Source organism: Colobus angolensis, unplaced genomic scaffold, assembly GCF_000951035.1.
Source record: "Colobus angolensis palliatus isolate OR3802 unplaced genomic scaffold, Cang.pa_1.0 Scaffold68, whole genome shotgun sequence".
In the NCBI taxonomy this organism is placed as follows: Eukaryota; Metazoa; Chordata; class Mammalia; order Primates; family Cercopithecidae; genus Colobus; species Colobus angolensis.
This window is the reverse complement of record NW_012120487.1, coordinates 878810-898576: the sequence shown is the minus strand read 5'-3', so window position 1 is coordinate 898576 and position 19767 is coordinate 878810. Positions and strand designations below refer to the sequence as shown.

General features: G+C 49.3%; 1 protein-coding gene across 1 annotated transcript in view; it reads left to right on the top strand.

Annotated features, from left to right (window-relative positions):
• The first annotated feature begins 321 nt into the window (after positions 1 to 321).
• The window catches only part of TRABD2B (TraB domain containing 2B), a 225892-nt gene continuing 206446 nt past the window's right edge, over positions 322 to 19767 (top strand). Inside the window, exons 1-2 of the mRNA XM_011926227.1 lie at positions 322 to 519; positions 2653 to 3216. Coding sequence (XP_011781617.1) covers positions 418 to 519; positions 2653 to 3216 — 666 coding nt within the window. The 5' untranslated portion in view covers positions 322 to 417. The remainder of the gene's footprint in view (positions 520 to 2652; positions 3217 to 19767) is intronic.

Genomic DNA, 19767 nt, shown 5'->3' with positions numbered 1-19767 from the left:
CCCGTCTTCCAACAGACGGAGCCCCGCCCCAGAGATAACCCCGGGACCCCCGCGCACCCCGGGTTCTCGGTTCTGCCCCAGGAACCCCGCGCGCCCCTGAACCCCGACGCAGCTCCGGGACCCCGCGCGCCCCCGGACCCCAACACGCCCTCAGCACCCGGGGGCTCAGCCAGAGAGGTTGAGCGCCCGGGGGCGGGGCCCAGCCCTGGAGGGTCCCCGTCTTCCAACAGACGGAGCCCCGCCCCAGAGAAACCCCCAGGTTCGACAGGGACAGTCAGCCACGCCCCAGAGGGCGACCAGCATCCTGTGGCTGGAGCCCAGTGCTCCAGAGGAAACTCCGTGCCCAACTGGGGGCTCCCCGCCCCGCTGAGGGGCGCCGCCCAAGAGGGTCCCCCGCGCCCCGCGGGCCCCGGCAGGATGCACGCCGCCCTGGCGGGGCCGCTGCTCGCCGCCCTCCTCGCCACCGCTCGCGCCCGCCCGCAGCCCCCGGACGGAGGACAGTGCCGGCCGCCCGGATCGGTGAGCGAGCACCTTCCCAGCCACTCTCCCGCCTACCTGGGTATTCCAGTCCCATGGGACGATGGTTTGGGTACTGCTTCCGCACCCACCTTAGCCCACCCGCTCCACTTCCACCCGCCGGGCGCAGCCTCGGGCGCCCTTCCTTAGCTCCTGCCTGCCCCGGCTCCAGCTCCAAGCCAGGAGCGAGAAGGGGCGCTCCCTCTCCGGTTCCTTCTCCACACGCTGCAGCTCTCGGGCTCTCCTCTTGACTTGTGGTCCTGCTTGGACTCTTCCTCTCTCTGTGCCCCTTTTTGTCTCTCCTTTCTCATGTTTTTTTTTTTTTCTCTCTCTCTCTTTACCCTTCTCGTCTCTTTGCCCGTTTCTGACTGTGTCTTTCTACCATTCCTTGCTCTTCTCTTGACTTCTATCGAACCCTTTTGCTCTCCCATTCACACACTCTGCTCCCTCCCAGGCTTCCCTCTTTCTCCCTGCCCTCCAACCCTGACCTAAGACAACCTTTCTCCGTGTTGCTGGTTCTTACCTCCATCTCTGCGGTCCAGGCTCCCACCACCTACTCTCCCAAGCGTCCGTATTTCATGAAAAGGGGGAAGATTTCAGAGGAGAGGAAGAGGCAATGCCAGGACGTACTGGCCTAATATTTCCTGGGGTCGAGTGATTACTGGTTCTCCTAATTTTCCTTCCAAAACAAAGAACCTCTTTATTTCCTTCAGTATCTTTCCCTCTAAGTGTAAATTAATGCATTGACAGTAACCCTGAAGTGGAGGCCAGGAGACCGTAGGGTCTGGCTGCTGTCGGTGTGCTGCCTGTCAGCCCGGAATTCGCTGACCCTGGGCAAGGTGCACCTCCAGCGGCCTGCCTTGTGCACAAACAGGGAGCTCGTTGGCTGGCTGGGCTCTCAGTCTATCGCCAACATGCTGGGATTTACAGTTTTGGGTAGTGAGTAAAGTAAGGTACTATTCTCCCACAATCCACCCATCCCAACACATACTTCTCATTTGTGCTAGAATCAGGCAGGAAAATGTTATGAGTTGGTCTAAAGCTTGCAAGTGGTCAGTGGGCACTCCAGGGATTTTTCTGGATGGAAAATGGCTTTGCCTAAGAGAAATGACAGTCCCCTTCTTATGCCCTTTATGCCCAGTCCTGACTTGGATCTGTAGAAAGGACCCCTGTCTGCATACCTCTCCTCAGCTCCTACACACGCGCACACACACACACACACACACACACACACACACACTCCCCAAAGTCGGAGCTTAGGTCATAGAAAATGACAAACAACTGGGATTGGAGATCAGGTATACATTTTTAGGGGAGGAGCCTGGAAAGTACCCAGAATATGTACATTTCTTGGGACTAATTGTAATGGAATCCTTTCCTCCCAAGCCAGATTCTGAAACTTGACTTGGCCTTGCAAGATTTTAAAGCACTTTCTCATCTATGGTCTCAGCTGGTCGAGCAAAGTAGCCGACACCCCAGACCTGCCCTCCAAAAAGAAAAGTGTATTCACCGTGATGAATGTGAAGTAGCTGTTTAAATAGGTGTGCTATTTTTAATAGGTGTTCTGCTTTCAAAGTGCTCTTGGCATATATCTTCTAATGGTTGGATTTAAAAGTTATATGACTTCCTCCCTTCTTGCCAGAGCAGGACTCCTGGTCCCTCTTTCCCCACCCTCCACATGAAACACCACCGGTGAAGGTTTGACTTGGCCAAGCATGAATATTCTCAGGTGGTGTGGCAGTCCTTGGCACTCACGGCAATTGCTAATCATGAGAGTTTCCCTTCATTGCTGACTTCCTCTGTGCCTGGCACTGGTCTGAGGGCTTAATATGCATATATTGTATCTTTTCATCTTCCCAACAACCCCTGAGGTAGTTGCTTTCACCCCCATTTTACAGATGAGGAAACGGAGCCTGTGGCAAGTGAAATGATTCACTCAAGATCATACATCTAAGACAGGGCAAAGCTAGGTTTTCGATGTGGGTCTTTCAGGCTCCACAGCCCTGGCTCTTTACCATGGCCTGTGTATGGTCTCTGCCTCCCATCCCCACCTCCCTCTGCACCTCCCTCTGGGCTACCCTGACTCTACTCTGTTGCCTTTGGCCTCACTGCCTTGCCTTTCCTCTACTCCTGCAGCAGAGGGACTTGAACTCCTTCCTGTGGACGATTCGTCGCGATCCTCCGGCCTACCTGTTTGGCACTATCCATGTCCCCTACACCCGTGTCTGGGACTTCATCCCGGACAACTCCAAGGCAGCCTTCCAGGCTAGCGCCCATGTCTACTTTGAGCTGGACCTGACAGACCCCTACACCATCTCGGCCCTGGCCAGCTGCCAGCTGCTGCCGCATGGGGAAAACTTGCAGGACGTGCTGCCTCGGGAGCTTTACTGGCGCTTGAAGCGCCACCTGGACTATGTCAAGCTGATGATGCCCTCCTGGATGACGCCCGCTCAGCGGGGCAGGGGGCTCTATGCTGACTACCTATTCAATGCCATCGCGGGCAACTGGGAGCGCAAGAGGCCTGTCTGGGTGATGCTCATGGTGAACTCGCTCACGGAGAGGGACGTGCGCTTCCGCGGCGTGCCCGTGCTCGACCTCTACCTGGCCCAGCAGGCTGAGAAGATGAAGAAGACCACAGGGGCTGTGGAGCAGGTGGAGGAGCAGTGCCATCCCCTCAACAACGGGCTCAACTTCTCTCAGGTAGGCATGCAGGGCCCCAGCCTGGAGCTGACAGCCCTGGGCGTCTGGGTCCTCTTCTCCGATTGTCTTTCTTCTCCGACGGGGAGCGGGAGGCAGCCAGAGTCAGGTCCTTTTTCTGGAAGGAGAGGTTCTTTTGGGCTGCAAGGCAGCACTTGGCTGCTGTGGTGGTGTCAGTTGAGAGTGGCGTGTACTGGAATTTGGGGTAAGATTCTGAGTGTTTGCTTCTATTGCAGCAGTATTACATGTTGGGGATGTACACTCCTCACCTGCTGTGCTTGCCTGGGCAGAAAGAATTTCCCTCAGAGCATCAGAGTGATCAAAAACAAAAAGAGGGGCATCCGGTATGTGTCAGGCCTTCCTGAGGCCCTGGAGGCTGTCTTGAGGCTGGTATGTGGATAGTGCCCGAAAAAACAAGAGGAAGGCGTAGCTCCCGGGGCTGAGCTGACAAGGAGTTGCCCGGGACCTGGCGACAGTAGAGTGCTGCTTGCCATTTGAGGTTAAGCACCATCAGTTTCCCGGCTCTGTGCAAAGCTCTAGGTGACCCTCAGACCACCTCCCTAAGGCCAGGAGAAAGTCAGCCAGGAGAGTTTTAAGGTTAATAATTTCAGAGAAGTGTGTTCACTTAAAGGTTGACAGTCCTGATTTCTGAACCTCGGAAGTAGGAGAAAAGGGAGGGGCTTAAGAGGTTTAAAGTCTCTGGCTGCCAGAGATCTGATACAGCAAAATGTCGTTAAAAGCCCCGTCTCCATGGACAGAGGTCACTTGCTACTCACTGGCCCCAAACTCAACTCTGAGACCCTGGGAACAATGAGTTCACATCTGTGTCCTTGAGAACGGGACTGTCAATCCCAGGATGGACTCCTTCAAGGAGGCCCCAAGATGGGGCTTGGGCCAATTTCCTGAGTGAGGCATGGCTGAGAGACATGCTGCCCATTAAGGAGAGAGCCTCATAAATTGACTGGACCAGAAACTACCACTGGAATCAGACCTGCTTGCTGCCCCGGAGATGTTGCAAGCTCTTCACCAGGGAAACAGCGGCAGAAACTGATCCCCTTTCCAAGATCTCTGGCCTTTGTTTTTCCAAGGGAAATGCAATATTGTCCCTGGGGAGGTAAGAAGCCAGATTGATTTGCCGGCCAAATGAAAGGCGGATTTGTCGGTTCTCCTGCTGGCTCTCCCATAATTGTGGAGTCCTTACCCAGAGGGCCCCAGTGGCAGGAGTATTGGGGCAGTTAGTCACGCCCTGCAGGGTTCTGACTACGCCTGACTCCTTCTCCACGGGGGAAAATCCTGTGTATTCTCTGGCCCAGTGCTGATTCCTCTGAACATAGCCGCTTTCTCCCTCTGAAGTGACTTTTCCCTTGCCAGCCTCGGGAGCTGATATTATCTGTGTCGGGACCCCCGGCGCTCACCGCCCATCTCATTTTGGAGGCAGGTTTGTGGGAGGCCTCTCTGTTCAGAGGCCTAGGTCTGGCCTCGATATCTTTTTTAGAGGTGAGGTATCCACCATCGCTCTCAACACCCTCTTTGCACCAACCACAGAGGAATCCGACAGAGGCTGAAGGGAGCACACACAAACTCTGGCAAAGCGGCCCCTGGCTTTAATCTGTCTCTCTTAAAACAACAAAACTATCTTTCTTTGGGGTCTGGAAACACTGCTGTTTAACCAAATGATGGCTTTGGTAGGGTGAAAGCATTTGCTAGAAAGTGTGTGTGAAGATATGTTTTAGGAAAAGTTACTGAGGGCCATTCATCGGCCGGGAGGGAGCCTGCTGACAGTCTCCAAAGCTCATGCTTGAAGATCAAACAGACTTCAATCTCTATTTCAAAAATGTGCCCACCCCGTCACCAGCCTGGGCCCACTCTTAAAATTGTTTTTGGGTCCAGTTCCTCAAAAGAGCTGCAGAAAGCAAGTCCCGAACAAAAGAAAACAGAACTCCCCTTAGTTCCTTAATCTCCATACCCTTCACCACCTGCCAGAGTGTTCAATCATGCCAATTTGTCCTGTTATCGTTTTGTAGGGAGGCGATGAAATCTCTCCTCCATCCCCTTGGGCAGCCTTGGACTAAATGGGAAGGGTGGGATGCTGGAGCCTAGGCAGATGAGGTCATTAGGGATCCAAAAATTCAAAATCAGAAATGCAACAGCCTTCTCAGTAAAATTGCATGCACGCGTGCACAGTTTGATATGAACATCTGTGATGCATTAGTGTACTGAAATATCTGTTAAGTGCATCAGATTTTTATTTTTTCTTTCCTTGCAGCATTACTGTTATTGCAAAATATTTGGGTTGGGGGGGGCAGTGAGAGAAGAAGGCAGGAAAAATAAGGCTTAAAAGAGTGTCTTTTTGTTAAGATCTGGGATTTTAGTATTAATATTGTTTTTAAAATTTTTATAATTTTTCTGGACAGAAATACCATAATTTTGCTTGTTGAATAGAGAAAGAAAGCTTAAGTTTTGGAACCCTGGAAAAAGCTTCTTCCACCCTTGCGCAGCTTGGGAGATCAGGTCTATTGTTAGGTTTTGGTGTTTGATTTCAAAATAAACTGAGGGCACTAGACCCAACATCTCCATAACTTTGCTATGTGACCTTGGGCAAGTCACTTCCTCTCTCTGGGCCCTGTTTTCTGGGTCTGTGAAATGAGACACTGAGATGAGGTCATCGTTCAAGCTCCTTCCAGCCCTGACATTCCATAGGACGATTCTAATCAATTCCACGTGCCAGGCACCCTGCAGGAGGCTCCACACGCTTTTCCATTGCATTGAATTCTCGTAACAATCCTATGGCTTTCTAAGGTGGGCATCCAGAAATGTTGAATGACTTGCCCAAGGTCACATGGCTAATAAGGAACAGAGTCAGTCAGCCTGACTCTGTATGAAGGACGTGTTCTCCCGGCTTCCCCACACTGTTTCTCCAGACTTCCTCCTGTTTAGGTATTTGATATCTTCCGTAATCATTCCTTAGTTCTTTCTTCTGTTTCTCTCTTCCCTTTTGGACTTGAGGGCTTAAAATTTTATTTCTTGGAAAATTTATACTTGTAGAGATATTATTTCTTTCGGCTATGAGGCTGGTGGTGAGGCAGGTCTCTAAAGGTTTTCTTGATGTGTTGTAGATAGCTCAGCACAGTGGGCTAGAGATAGCAGACTTGCTTCCAGCTGTCAGTCCCAGCCTCAACACTAAAACTAATGACTTGTATAAAATCTTGGGCAAGACTTGGTGTGCCCATCCATCCCATGGGGCAGTAATTACCAGTCTTTCAAAGTTGAGCTGGTTTTGTGGGGACGTGAGAAGATACTACCTGTGGGAGGTTGTTGATGGATTAAAACGACTACCTGGATGTTGGTTTTGTGCTTGGCAAACAGTCTAGGCTGGCTCCAGGACAGGGAAAGAGGAAGGCTACATGGGAAGTTGCCACTCCCTTCTCCCACCAGCCATATCCACTCTTTACCCCTTGCTGAACATAGTAAAGTTGGAGTATTAGGAGGCGGTGAGCCCCTGCCCTCGGGGGCCCGAGGATGCCTAAGTCTCGAGTCCAGATCTTATGACAAGCTCAAGACCTGCAGATTTCTATCAGCTCTGCCTGCTGCCTCCAGGGACTGGTACCAGCTGCCACTACTTCTACCTCTAGGGGACCTGAGTCCTCCACTTCAACTCCCTGCATGGCAGAGGTGGAGACACTGGATGAGACCTCTAAGTTACATGGTTCTCTCTCTGAGGTATAATAAGAAAACAAGGACTCTGCTATTCTGTACTTTACCAAGCATGTGAGCATTACCCATCTAAGATGTGTAGTGCCTGAACACTGAAGCATGCCTGCCAAAGGTATGCAGAATGTTTGTAAAATTCTACAAGTCCCTCACAATACCATTTATTGAGTTTTGTCTCTATTCAGGGTGCTGCATTAGACCTCATAATTTCATTATCTCTAATCCTCACAGAGATGCAACAAGGTTTATTATCGTATTATTTTTAAGACCATAAACTGAGACCTGAAAAGGTGAGGTCATTTGGCTGTGGATTACACAGGCAGGCCAAGTGGACTTAGTGTTCAAACTCAGGTGAGTCTATTGCCACAACCCCTGCTTTTCCAGTGTCTGAAAAATGATCTGGTTTTTATTAGATGACATTTCTGCTGAATTGTGTGTGTGTGTGTGCTGGAATGGTGGTAGATCATCATTTTTTACTGAAAAAGAAAGAGAGAGAGAGAATTGAAAAGTGCTGGAACTGATTTTCTCCTTGGCTTATAAATTAGATCTCAAGGTGATTCTAAAATAGGAGTTCTCAAAGACATTCTGGGCATCAGCTACTCCCCTGGAGTATGTCCCCAGCTTTCTAAGCGACTCCTATGAAGACACACACACACCCCCACCCCCAATATAGGCTAAGCCTGCACAGTTGAATAAAGATCTCTTTGGTTTATAGTCAGAGCTCCTATGTCTACACCCTGGGGGCCAGCAGGTATTAGTAAGTGCTCAGTAAATATTTGGAGCATGAATGAATTAATGAGCAAATGGTCAGAAATCATGATGTGACCATCCCTGATTCCGTTCCACCATGCAGCACCATTGAACTGATTCTTTTCCACCATGCAGCACCATTGAACTGGTTCTGTTCCACCATGCAGCACCATTGAACTGGTTCTGTTCCGCCATGCAGCACCATTGAACTGGTTCTGTTCCGCCATGCAGCACCATTGAACTGGTTCTGTTCCGCCATGTAGCACCATTGAACTGATTCTGTTCCACCATGCAGCACCGTTGAAGGAATGAACAATGAAGAAAAGTATAAATCATAGTGAGGAGCCCCCCTCTGAACTTTGAAAGTTCCCTTCCATCCTATAAGGACATAAAATGTCAAAATTATCATGTAGGCTGCTACAGCAAAATACCTTACAGTGGGTAATTTATAAACAACAGAAATTATGGCTCACAGTTCTGGAGGCTGGGAAGTTCAAGATCAAGGTACCAGCAGATTGTGTGTCTGGTGAGGGCCTGTTTCTCATGGATGGTGCCTTCTGTGTGTTTACATAGTAGAAAGGGTGAACAGGATTTCTCTAGCCTCTTTTATAAGGGCCCTAATCCCATTCGTGAGTGTAAAGACCTCATGAACTAATCTACTCCCAGAGGTTCCACCTCTTCAGATCATCACCTTGGTGGTTAGGTTTCAACATACGAATTTTGGAGGGACACATACATTTGGACCTCAGCATAGGCAGGTCATATTCAAAGCAGGTTCTAATCCTGATCCTGTTACTACCTTGCCTGTGACTTTGGGCTAGCCCTTTTCCCTCTCTAGGTCTAAGTTGCCCCTTAGTCCCATGAGAGTGCTGGGCTAGGTGATTTCCAGTGTTGGTTCAGTGTGAGGCTTATCTTTGACCCATGTTTTGGAGAGCCTAGGCCAACCCACTCTGAAATTTTGAGCCTGAGTTACCCGTAGTTGGGAGGGGCTGGCAGGCTTGTCTTTGGAAGTTGCTGCTGATACCTATTTGTCCAGAGCCTGTTGGTTCCAGTGGGTGATTCTGCTGCCAGGCTTCAGACAGGAGAGCCCCAGCCTGTCATGGCACAGTCTGCTGGACACCCACCCAGCCTCAGCTGCTCTCCTTCGTTGTGACTCTTCTCCCTCTGTTGCTCCTCACTCATTCAACCAGAGCACCATTGAACTGGTTCTGTTCACTGTGCTGTGCCAGTGAAGGGTCTGGGAAGAGACTTGGAAATGTGTCTTTGCCTGCTGGGAATTCATTACCTGAGGATGCACCCCATTGCTTTTATGCCCTGAGAGGTGGGTATTATTAGTCCTGTTTGCAGCATGGAAACTGAGGCACAGAGCACCTGAGTATTAGTCTCTCCTGTGCCCTGGTTCTCTGCACTTCAGATAGAGACCCTGTTCTTCCTTCCCCTTTCGGTTGCATGCTCCCACCTTTCAGAACCATTCTCTGATTTCCTGTCGTCCAAGAATGGCCATTCTTGAGTCCTCCAGCCCTCTCTGGGCCTCTGTGGCAGCCCTGGAACCCACAGTGTTATACCTTGTCAGATCTCTTGTCAGATCTGTATGCTCTCCTTAGAATAAAGGGAGCAAGCTGCCCCCGAGACCCCAGACACCCCTGGAGGACCTCGGACCATGCCGAAGCCTTTTCTCCCTGGAAGTCATCCACAGAGGGAGAGCCCCTCTATCACTGTGGAATTAAACACAGGCTGGCATCTCCTACACTGTATACCTCCAGAACCTGGACTGAGGCTTTTCCAAGCCTCAGGCTTCTTCTGGCACGACCTTCACCTTGTGCTTCTGCAGTCTGCCACACCCACTGTCTCTCCCCGACAGAGCCATCTGGTTAGGAGCTGCTTAGCAAATGTCCATCACTGGGTGTCCCCCAGCAGCGACCCCTGGGCATGTGCACACTCAGATTATTTCTGTGCCCAGATGGCTGTTTGTGAAGAACCCCTGCAGGCATGGCAAGCTCTGTCCATCCCCTCTTCATGACCTGGTTCATTCATATCTTAATATTTAATATATTACCTAAATGTAAGGGGAAAGCACGTGCAGAAGCAGGAGCACAGGATGGCTTACACACCTCCATCAGAGGAGAGTGAGATCCTAAAGCTGGAGGTGACCAAAATGTCAAGAGATATTCTAGTCTCAGAATTGGAAGTTCACAGCAGGAAGACTTCCAGGCTCAGAATCTCCAACCATAAACCCAAATTCTGAGGCTCAAGGAATCTAAGAATGGTGAAATCTCAGAACATTAGCCTCAGAGACATTTTGGGACTCGAAGAATCTTCACGTCATGAAATCCTAGCCTCTTACCTTTGAAGAATTGTCAGCTCATGGACACAGACTTCTAAAATCTTAGAGTTGGAAGGGGCCAGCTCTCAAGGATTCCAAGAAGCCTCATCCGCAAACATACTGTCTGATCTTCCCCCAACCCACTCTCCAATCCCAGGCCAAGCAGAGAAAACCTGACCGGCAAAGCACTTTCTGACGGAGATAAAAATGGGAGCGTGCCTTTGTTAATAGTTCCCATTTGGACGTCTCTCAAAGCCAGGAAGAGGTCGCCTGGTAATGCAGCTTTCCTAGGGAGGAAACAAGAATGCTGGCGAGCGCCACAGCCTGCCAGCCGGGCTGCTGACGTTCTTTTCCCCTTGAGTTTGCTTCTAAATATTATCCACTTCACTCCCTTTTATCTCCCATCACTGGCTCTCTGTCCGCCCACTTAATCCACAGGCAGCCGGTGGCCGAGCCTTCAGTTCTGTTCACTGGCTGCCAAGCCGTCTCGCCGAGCAGCTCCTCCTGGATCCGCAGGCTTTTAAATCTGTGCACTATATCCGCTGGAACACAAAACTGTTGCCCCAAGCTTGGAAAAGCTGTTGCTTCTGCTAGACCCCCTCCCTCTTTAGGAATTTCCTCCTTTTCTATTCTGTTTCTGAATCCTGAAATTTTTCAAGGCTCAGCTCAAAGCTGTACCTCCTCCAGGAAGTCTTCCTGGAATGTTCCCAGGTCTAATCTGCTCGGAAAGACTTGGGCCAAAGCTTTACTTAATGACCCAGCCACATATATTTTTCCACTCTGTGGAATTCTTTAAGGCATTTTATGACATTCTTTCGGCACTTATATATTTTATTTATAATTTTTTCTCAGGCAGTCTTTTCTTTTCTGATTCAAACCTAGCTCAAAATGTGCTCACAATTGATTACAAAATTAGACGGAATGTTCTCCAGTTCTGAAGTTGGGGCTTTGTGGTATATTCTGTGGTTGGAGTGTTGGCAGCTCTGGATGCTGAAAAGGGACTGTGTCTTGGCCTCTGTAATTCTCAGAAACCTCTTAGGCTTTGCACCTGAGACATATTTAGTACTGTTGCTGGCCTATTTGGTCAAAACTTTGTAACATTCACGGGTCCCCATTGGATTCATTAATCTCCATCCTGGGATATTTTGGGGGTTTTTCCCCTCTTTTTCAACTGTTACTTGCAAACAAATCTCTTTTTTTCTCCTCTTCACTATCCAGAGCACACATGATTTTCTCCAGGCTCACTGCATCCCTCCACTTATTTTCATGTTAAAATGCTTCATTTTATTCTTCACTTGCTATCTTGGTTTTGGAGCACAAGGGTTGCTGAGCTGTATGATTTCTCCCTCCCTCCCTCTCACATACACTCCTTGGTTATGCCTCCATGCATTTGCTTATGTTGTTCCCTCTACCTGGGAGCCCCTTCCCAGTTTTTATTTTCTGGCTGACTCTTACTCCTCTGAATGGGTAAAGGCCCCTGAGGACCATCCATGTTAAAAGCTTGGGCTCGTCAAACAAATGTCACTCTACAGCAAGACTTTTAACCATAGTCATCAGATTGGAGGATGCCATGTAATCGTAACTCAGTAGTTTGAGTTTAGGTGCAACAATGTGATTGGCTTTTAGCATTGTTTATTGAAAGAACTGGTGGGTAAGTTGTACTTGGGCCACACTGAATGCCTGGCTTTCCTGGAAAAGAGCCATGAGGTCATCAGGCCAGGCCTATAAAAGTCAGGGCCCTGGGGCCATCTCTGAGGGACAGAGATGTGTGGCCTCTGCCTTTGCACCTGTTGCTGGATTCTGTGTTCCTTCTGAAGGACTTAGACAAGGTGGTTTCCTTGGGAGAACCCGGGGTTTTCCGATCAGCAGCTGACCACCCCTACCCTGAATGCTGACACTCTTTCACCTTTATTCTTGGGAATCTCCCTTTTCTTCCCATTGACTCAGGAAGGGCAGGAGGAGACATTAAGCTCCTTCCCACCTCCCTTATTCAAAGGAACATCCTGGTCTCATTCTACCTTCAGAACCAAAAGTCAGTCTTTAAATTTACACATCGTAGTGCAGACTCAGTTCAGGAGTCCCCTGCACTGGAAAACCTCCAGACATTGGCCGGTTGGCCCAGTGCTCCTTCAGTTCCCAGAATAAGTGCACTTATTGGGAGTATAAGTAACCTTGGGGTAGTTAATAACCTGTCTGTGAGTCAGTTTTCTCATGTCAACTCTATAGGATTGCTGTGAGGATTAGTTGATTAATGTAAAGCACTACAGCACAGTGCCACACACACAAATGCTCAGTACATACTAGCTCATCATAGTTATTACTTCATTTTCAAATTATCATTATACAACTTTTCAAGAAATGTTTGTTAGTTCCTACTGAGTGCCAGACATGGGATAAGTGCTGGACATAGTGAGCGAGAAAAACATTGCTGTTGCCCAGGTGCTTCCTTTCTGGATAGGGAGGGGACACAGCATCCCTGCAGGTGCTGGGAGGAGGGAGGCTGTGGCTTGTCTTGTGGTGTGTTGTGGGAGTACAGAAGAGGCACAGCTTCCTCGGCCCTGAGGAGATCCAGGAAGGCTTCCTGGAAGCAGCCCAGGTGAACCTGAGATCGGAAGGAGTAAAAAAGCTAGGTAAAGGCTAGGGAGTACTAAGCTCAGGAGATTGGAGGCACCTACGCTAGAGGACGGGGCGCAAGTTGTGCATTTGAGGGCCGTGAGCCAGTTCAGCTTGGCCACTCTCTACATGGCCTGTGACTAGAGAGAGACCATACTGCATAAAGCTGCCTGCTGGTGTCCCTCCACCTCCAGTTCACATTGGCGCTAGCCCGAGAGGCTTGCGTGACTGTGCCCATTTCACACCCTGGCGCAGAGGCGAGTGCTCTGTGCATGACGCGCTTGGCCCGGCCCTGCCGCCTCTCTGGCCTGGCCTCCGCAAGCGCAAGTGCACGTTTACTAAAGGAGCAGTGGCTGGGCGGCCGCGGCTTGGGGGCCGCAGCGTGTTTGTCCCCACCCGTCACTCGGTCAGGCGGCGACACAGGCGGGGCCCTGCGGACAGGCACGTCGGGGCGAGGCGAGTCCGCGTTCCCGCGGGGGAGGAGGCAGCGCGGCGCGCGGCCAGCGCTGCCTGGGGAGCCACGGTGCAAAGATAAGAGGACAGGCCTTTCTTCCCCTCCTTGTCTTCTGTTTAAAGGATTTGCCTCCTTCCTCCCTATTAAGGTTATTTAAAGTTTCCTGGCCAGTGTTATCTCCTGGGGACTTAATGCGCCTTCAAGGCCGTTGGTAATTTAAGCCTTGGGTCCCACTCGAAAGCCCCTTTTAGAACGACACCGGCGAGAAAGCCATTTGGAAATCTCTCTGGCTCATCTTTTAGCTTTAGTTCACACGGTTTCACTTTCTTCAGCTGCTTGGCCTTGAGTCTGAAAAGAGACAGGAGCCTAATTGGCAATGATAATTTCAACCATTTGCATCGCGGTTTGCAATTTCCAGAGGCTTTTCACATGCGCGACTGACATGCGCGACTGTTCCCTCCCTACGCCAACAAGGACACCAAGAAGAGTGTCAGTCTGTTCCTGGCCCACCACTTTTTTTTTTTTTTTTGCCAGTGTGGTTACTGAGCTCAGAAGGGGAACTGGATTTGCTTCAGAGTGCCAGGTGTTGAGACCCCAGATATCCAGCTGGGTGGCTCCAGCATCCCATGGATTATATACATTTTTGAGCACCAGACTCTGTATTGGGGCCGAGTTGCAGCTGGAAGAGCTGTGGATTGGTCATGGGATGGATAAACTGAGCCACTTGGGGACTTCGGTGATAGCAATGCTTGGTCATTGTGCTTGACTTTGACAGTCTTTTTTTTTTTTAACTTTTATTTTAGGTTCAAGGGTACATGTGCAGGCTTGTTACGTACATAAACTACTGTCAGAGAGGGGTTTTTTTGTACAGATTATTTCATCACCCAGGTATTAAGCCCCGTACCCAATAGTTAGCTTTTCTGCTTCTTCCTCTCCTCTCAACCTCCACGTTCAAGTAGACCCCAGTGTCTGTTGCTCCCTTCTTTGTGTTCCTGAGTTCTTGTCATTTAGCTCCCACTTAGAAGTGAGAACATACAGTATTTGGTTTTTTGTCCCTGTGTTAGTTTGCTGAAGGTAATAGCCTTTAGCTGCACCCGTGTTCCCACAAAAGACATGATCTCATTCTTTTTTATGGCTGCCTAGTATTCCATTGCACGTATGTACCACCTTTTCTTTATCCATCACTGATGGGCATTTAGGTTGATTCCATGTCTTTGCTATTGTAAATAGTGCTGCAGTGAACATTACCATGCATGTGTCTCCATAGTAGAATGATTTATAGTCCTCTGGGTACAGACTGTGATGTTTGTTGACCCAGCGCTACAGAACCCGCATGCTGAGGCCTGCTGGTGGTCTTGGAGGTAATTTAATATTCTGCTTCCATCAGTAGTTTTCTGGGGAGGCTTTTTGATGGAGGTGGCTTTGAGAGAGACCTTGCAAGTGGAATAGGATTTGGGCCCCTGGAGATGGGGTGGAAAGGAAGCAGACTTACACGGAAGTGCCAGGATGGCAAAATGCAGAGGGAATGCAGAACAAGCCTTTCTACACTCCCTCCACTGGCTTTGTTCTTTCTCTTTCCTATCCAGCCCTAAGAGAGCCATTGCTATTTAGTGACTGTTATATGCTAGGCCTCTGATTTATCACAGTAAATTTCTAAAACAATCCTGAAAGGTAAGCATTTTTCCCCCATTTTGAGGACATTGAGGCCAAGTAGTTTGTTCAAAATGATGGAGCCAGGATGGATCTGTTGATACCTTAAGGAAGAAACTGTACTGGAATTGGAAATCCAGCTCCTCCACTTTGGCTAGATGGCCGAACATCTGTTTCCACATCTGAAAAAATGGGGCTCACAACAGTATTTACCTTCTGGGGTTGTTGTGAGGCATAAATGAGATAATGCATATAAACCACACAGCTGAATGGCTGGCACACAGTAAGAGTTAATGAATGTTAACTGTGGTGGCTTAGGTAGTGGTCATTTTCATTATTATTATTGGCCCATTTTCACAATGTCTTTCTTGAACTGAGGCCCATCCCATACAAAAGATGGCTCTTGATCCTTTGGTCTTTCACACACTGAGCATCATCCAGTGCGGGGAGGGGTTATTGGTTGGTCTGATGGGAACTATGTGGTCGGACCACCCAGAGCATGGCCATTTATTTTTCTGACCATCTGCAGTGTGTAATGTCTGACTGTATTCATTCTGGCTTGGCTTCACTGTGGTCTCCCGCTGCGCTCTGGAGTTGGGACACACCAAAAGGAGGGATCGAAAGGTTTAGGCTGGAGTCCCCAGCTTGAGGCCCAGCTCTGCCCTGGGTTAGATTTGCAACCTGGGGCTCTTGCCTCTCAGCATCCTTTTCTTCTACTGCTCAGACAGGTTGGATGTTACCTAGCAACAGCTCAGAGCACTTGGGAGAATCCAGTGGGATCAAGTCTGAGAAGGTCTTTATCAGCCATCAGGTGCTCTATGCTCTCAGTAGTGCCAGGGGTACATGTGTTTTTCCTCTTCTTTTTCTCCCAAAGAGAAATTCCTCATAAATAATTAATTGAATTAGTTATTATTAAACTGTTCATTCATTTATTTGTTCATTTCTTTGAAAAGCACTGCTGGGAACTACATTGTGCCAGGCTCAGTTCCAGGTCCTGAGAGTTCAGAGAGGAATATGGGGCTGGTGAAGAAGGGGGTGGGGTTGAAGAGACTCAAGAGAGAGGTACCTTGCTACAGAGTGCCAGGAATGATTCTGAGGCCTTTATGTGCACTGCCCCACTTATTCCACATGGCAGTCTCTCAGGTAGATTCAGCCTCATTTTATGGGTGAGGAAACTGAGTCACAGAGCGGTAATTCACTTGCCTGGGGTCACACAGCTAATGAGTGGAGGATCTGGAGTTTAAACACAGAAACTCTGGCTGCAGAGCCCTGTGTTCTTGACCTATCTGCATCTAAAGAAAAGAGAGAATGTGGCCAGGTGCAGTGGCTCATGCTTGTAATCTTAGCACTTTGGGAGGCCAAGACAGGTGGATCACTTGAAGCTGGGAGTTCGAAACCAGTCTGGTCAACAATGGTGAAACCCTGTCTCTACTAGAAATACAGAAATTAGTCAGGCTTGGTGGTGCATGCCTATTATCTCAGCTACTTGGGAGGCTGAGGCACGAGAATTGCTTGAACTGAACCTGGGAGGCAGAGGTTGCAGTGAGCCAAGATCGTGCCACTGCACTCCAGCCTAGGCGACAGAGCAAGACTCTGTCAAAAAAAAAAAAAAAAAAGGAAAGAGGGAATGTGACCCAGAGGAGGTGGAGCTGGAATCTGAGAGTAGAGGCGACAGCCCTTCTGAAACTGGAGATGTGATGAAAGGTAGGAGGCCAGGAGGTGACAGGAACAAGGAGTTGAGAGACTTCTGAGGGTCCCTCTTGAGGAAGGCTGTGGCCCTAGGAAGCAGAGAGTGAGATAGTCCACTTTCTAGGAGCTAGAATGAGGAGGAAGAGTGAGGAGAAAGTCTGTGGTGGGCATTCAGAGTAGAAGCTGACCTTTGCAGGTAAAGCAATGGCAGGGCAGGCTGAGGGGCCCAACAGACATACAGGTGCTAAATTTGTAATGGCACCAGTCTGGATGGCTGGGATGCTTCTCTGCAGAGCTTTCTAGTGTAGGGCAGGGAGTGGGGAAATGTGATGGAGGGCCACCCCCAGTCTAGAGGAATCTCTGTTCAATTTGCCTCAGTAGCTGGACAGAATGTCGCTTCCAACCTATCATTCAATCCACTGTGTTAGTGTACTGCTGAGCACTGACCCTGAGTCCCCCACCCCCATGGCAGCTGGGGCTTTGCAGAGCTCAGGTATCTGGAGGGTCCTATGGATGCTACCAAATGGATGAGCCTGTATTCTTGCTATCTGGGAGTTAGTTCTCTTTGCTGTTGCATATGCTCAATTGTATACAATAGACTAGCCTCCCCTCCTTGTGAGTACCTGGTTTGGCTTTAGTGTGATACCACTTGAGCTGTATTGAAGGACAAGTGGGCATGTCCTGGGTTCAGGAGTGGCACCATGTTATGGGGGTGGGTGTTGATGGTGATATTGATCTAGATTCTCACATGTGGAGAACACTAGTGGGAAGCATGGGGAGACTAGCCAATTGAGTATAGAAGCACACAGGGGTCACATCATGGAGGCCTTACAACCATGCTAAGAAGTTTGGGCCTGATCCTGGGTGCATTGGGGGCCCTTGTCCCTCACATTCATGTTCTGCATTTCGGAATTCCTTCTAGGTAATAATTGGCCCACCCACTCATTCCTCTGTTGGCTAAACTGAAAAACCTCACCCAGGCTTGTCTGCACCTTCCCAAGTCTCTTGCTTGGGGCAGAGCATAATGGTTCCCAGATTCTGGGACAGGAACTCAGGACTGGGTTTCCTTTAGAAACAAGGTGGTAAAAGCAGTCTGGTGACTGAATGAGACCAGAGTAGTTATATATTACAGAGGCTTTTGTGAGGGAGCCTGAGACCCGGACCAGCATTTCTAACATCGTTGCTGGAGGATAACATTTCCCTGCATTTTGTGTCCCTTATTTTATGTGATTTATTTGTGGGATTCCACCTGTTCATAGTGGGGGTGGGGTAAGGCAGGCGATTCCTGATGTTCGCCCCAGCCCCAGCAGAAGTGGGGGATGGGAGGATCTTTGGTCGGTGAATAGAGCACTGGGTTGGGAGTCCCACAGCATGACCAGAGCAAGTCCCTCCCCTCGCTCAGCCCCCTTAGTGGGTGTGAGATTGGTTGGTAAACCATAAACCACACCCCTGCTGCTGCAAAGCCACTTTCTAAACTGGCTCTGACCTCACTGGAAAGTGGCATTCTAAATGTTATTGTCTTTTATATGTTCACACGTCTGTCTTCTTCATTAAACTGAAGTTCTTTGCGGGAAGGAACCTCGCAGAATGAATCTGGGTTTCCCTGACACCTGGCTTTGAGTACACATGCAGGGACCCTGTGTGTAGCTGTAAAATTATCGACCATGTCTACACATCATCACCTGAGTATCCTGGTAGAAAACAGGAAGCCCCCTTTCTGCATTGTTCCCAGATTTCTAGATGTTTGGTTCCAGGAGGCCAAGTACCTTGGCAGCCACCTCCACTTCCCACAGAAGTCCCCGGGTGCTTTGGCTTTGGGAGGCCGTGACCACTGACAGCCTTCTCAGCCTCATGCTCTGACCAACTCCTGGTGCGGCTGTAGCATCCCCTTGATCCTCCATTCCCAAAGGGGCCCTAAGGGCTTTGACTGAGCCACCCTGTGGATGGGAGCTGCTTCTCCTTGGATTGGAGGAAACTTCCCAGCTCTTCCCCACAGCCTCTTTTCTCGCGCTTCTGTGTTTTTCCCAGGGCACGGATCAGAGCTTCTGTTTGCTGGTCATTCCGTGATCCTCACACAACGTAAATGAAAGCTGCTAAAACCAATAAATTCAAACCATGTGTGGGGCACTGGGGAGGAGCGAGGACGTCAGAGGGCCGCAGTGTGAAGTGGCGTCAGCTCTGACGGCACCCGAGCTGATTTGTTTATGAGAAAAGTAAATATCCAAAGCCATAAACAGCCTTGGGTCTCTCATCATCGCTGGGATTCAAAGGCATTTCATAGGAACACACACTCTCTGTCTCATGTAAACAAAGCGAGATTCTCTGTGTGTGCTGACCTAAATTCTGCATTTTCATCTTTGGGAATGCCAGCCAGTCATTCGAGTCGGGATCCCACAGGCAGTGTGGGCCTGCGTTGGGTTGCCTTGTTTCCGGTTCTGGCAGTTGGCCTTGCACCTTGCTTTGCAGAGGGCTGCCCCATCGCTGCTCCTTGGCCTTAGAGCAGTCCTGGGTAGTTGTCTTAGTCTGTTCATGTTGCTATAACAAAACACCATAAGCTAGTTTGCTTATTAACAACAGAAATCTATTTCTCACAGTTCGGGGGCCAGGAAGTCCAAGATGAAGACATTAGTAGATTCAGTGTCTGGTGAGGACCAGCTTTCTGGTTCATGGATGGTGCCTTGTCCCTGTGTATTTACATAGTGGAAGGGGAACTTTGGTTTCTTCAGTCCCTTATAAATGCACTAATACTATTCATGTGGGCTCTACTCTCAAGACCTAATGACCTCCCCAAATCCCCACCTGCTAATACCATCACATTAGGGATTAGGTTTCAACATAGAAATTTGGGGGTGGAGGAGAGACACAAATTTGGTGGAGAATTTTGTGAATGGGAACATATCACGGACATTTAGAGCATACCAGATGGATGGAATGGGATGGCCATTCCCACCCCTGTAGGGATGAGGAACATGAAACCCAGAGATGTAAATCAACTTGCCCAAGATCACACATGAAATCAGGGCTGAACCAGGACATCTCCCTTTTCTTCTCCTTTAGAGCCCTCCAGCTCTTCATTTCCTCTTCCCGTGATGATACTTCTGTTCTCCCTAACTCAGAATCCCAGAAGCATCCTTTTCAATTCCCCCTCATTTCCTCTCTCCTCCAATGTCTCCTGGAGCCTGTCCTTCCTCTTGGTTCGTGATTCCTGTGTGTGTGTGTGTGTGTGTGTGTGTGTGTTTTGTTTTGTTTTGTTTTTTCCATCCAGGCCATTCTTGTGCTTAAGAAAGAGCCCCAGGAAGTAGCTAGACAGTCAGATATTTGGGGTTCTGATTTTTCTGCCTGCTGTGACTTCCAACAGATTCCT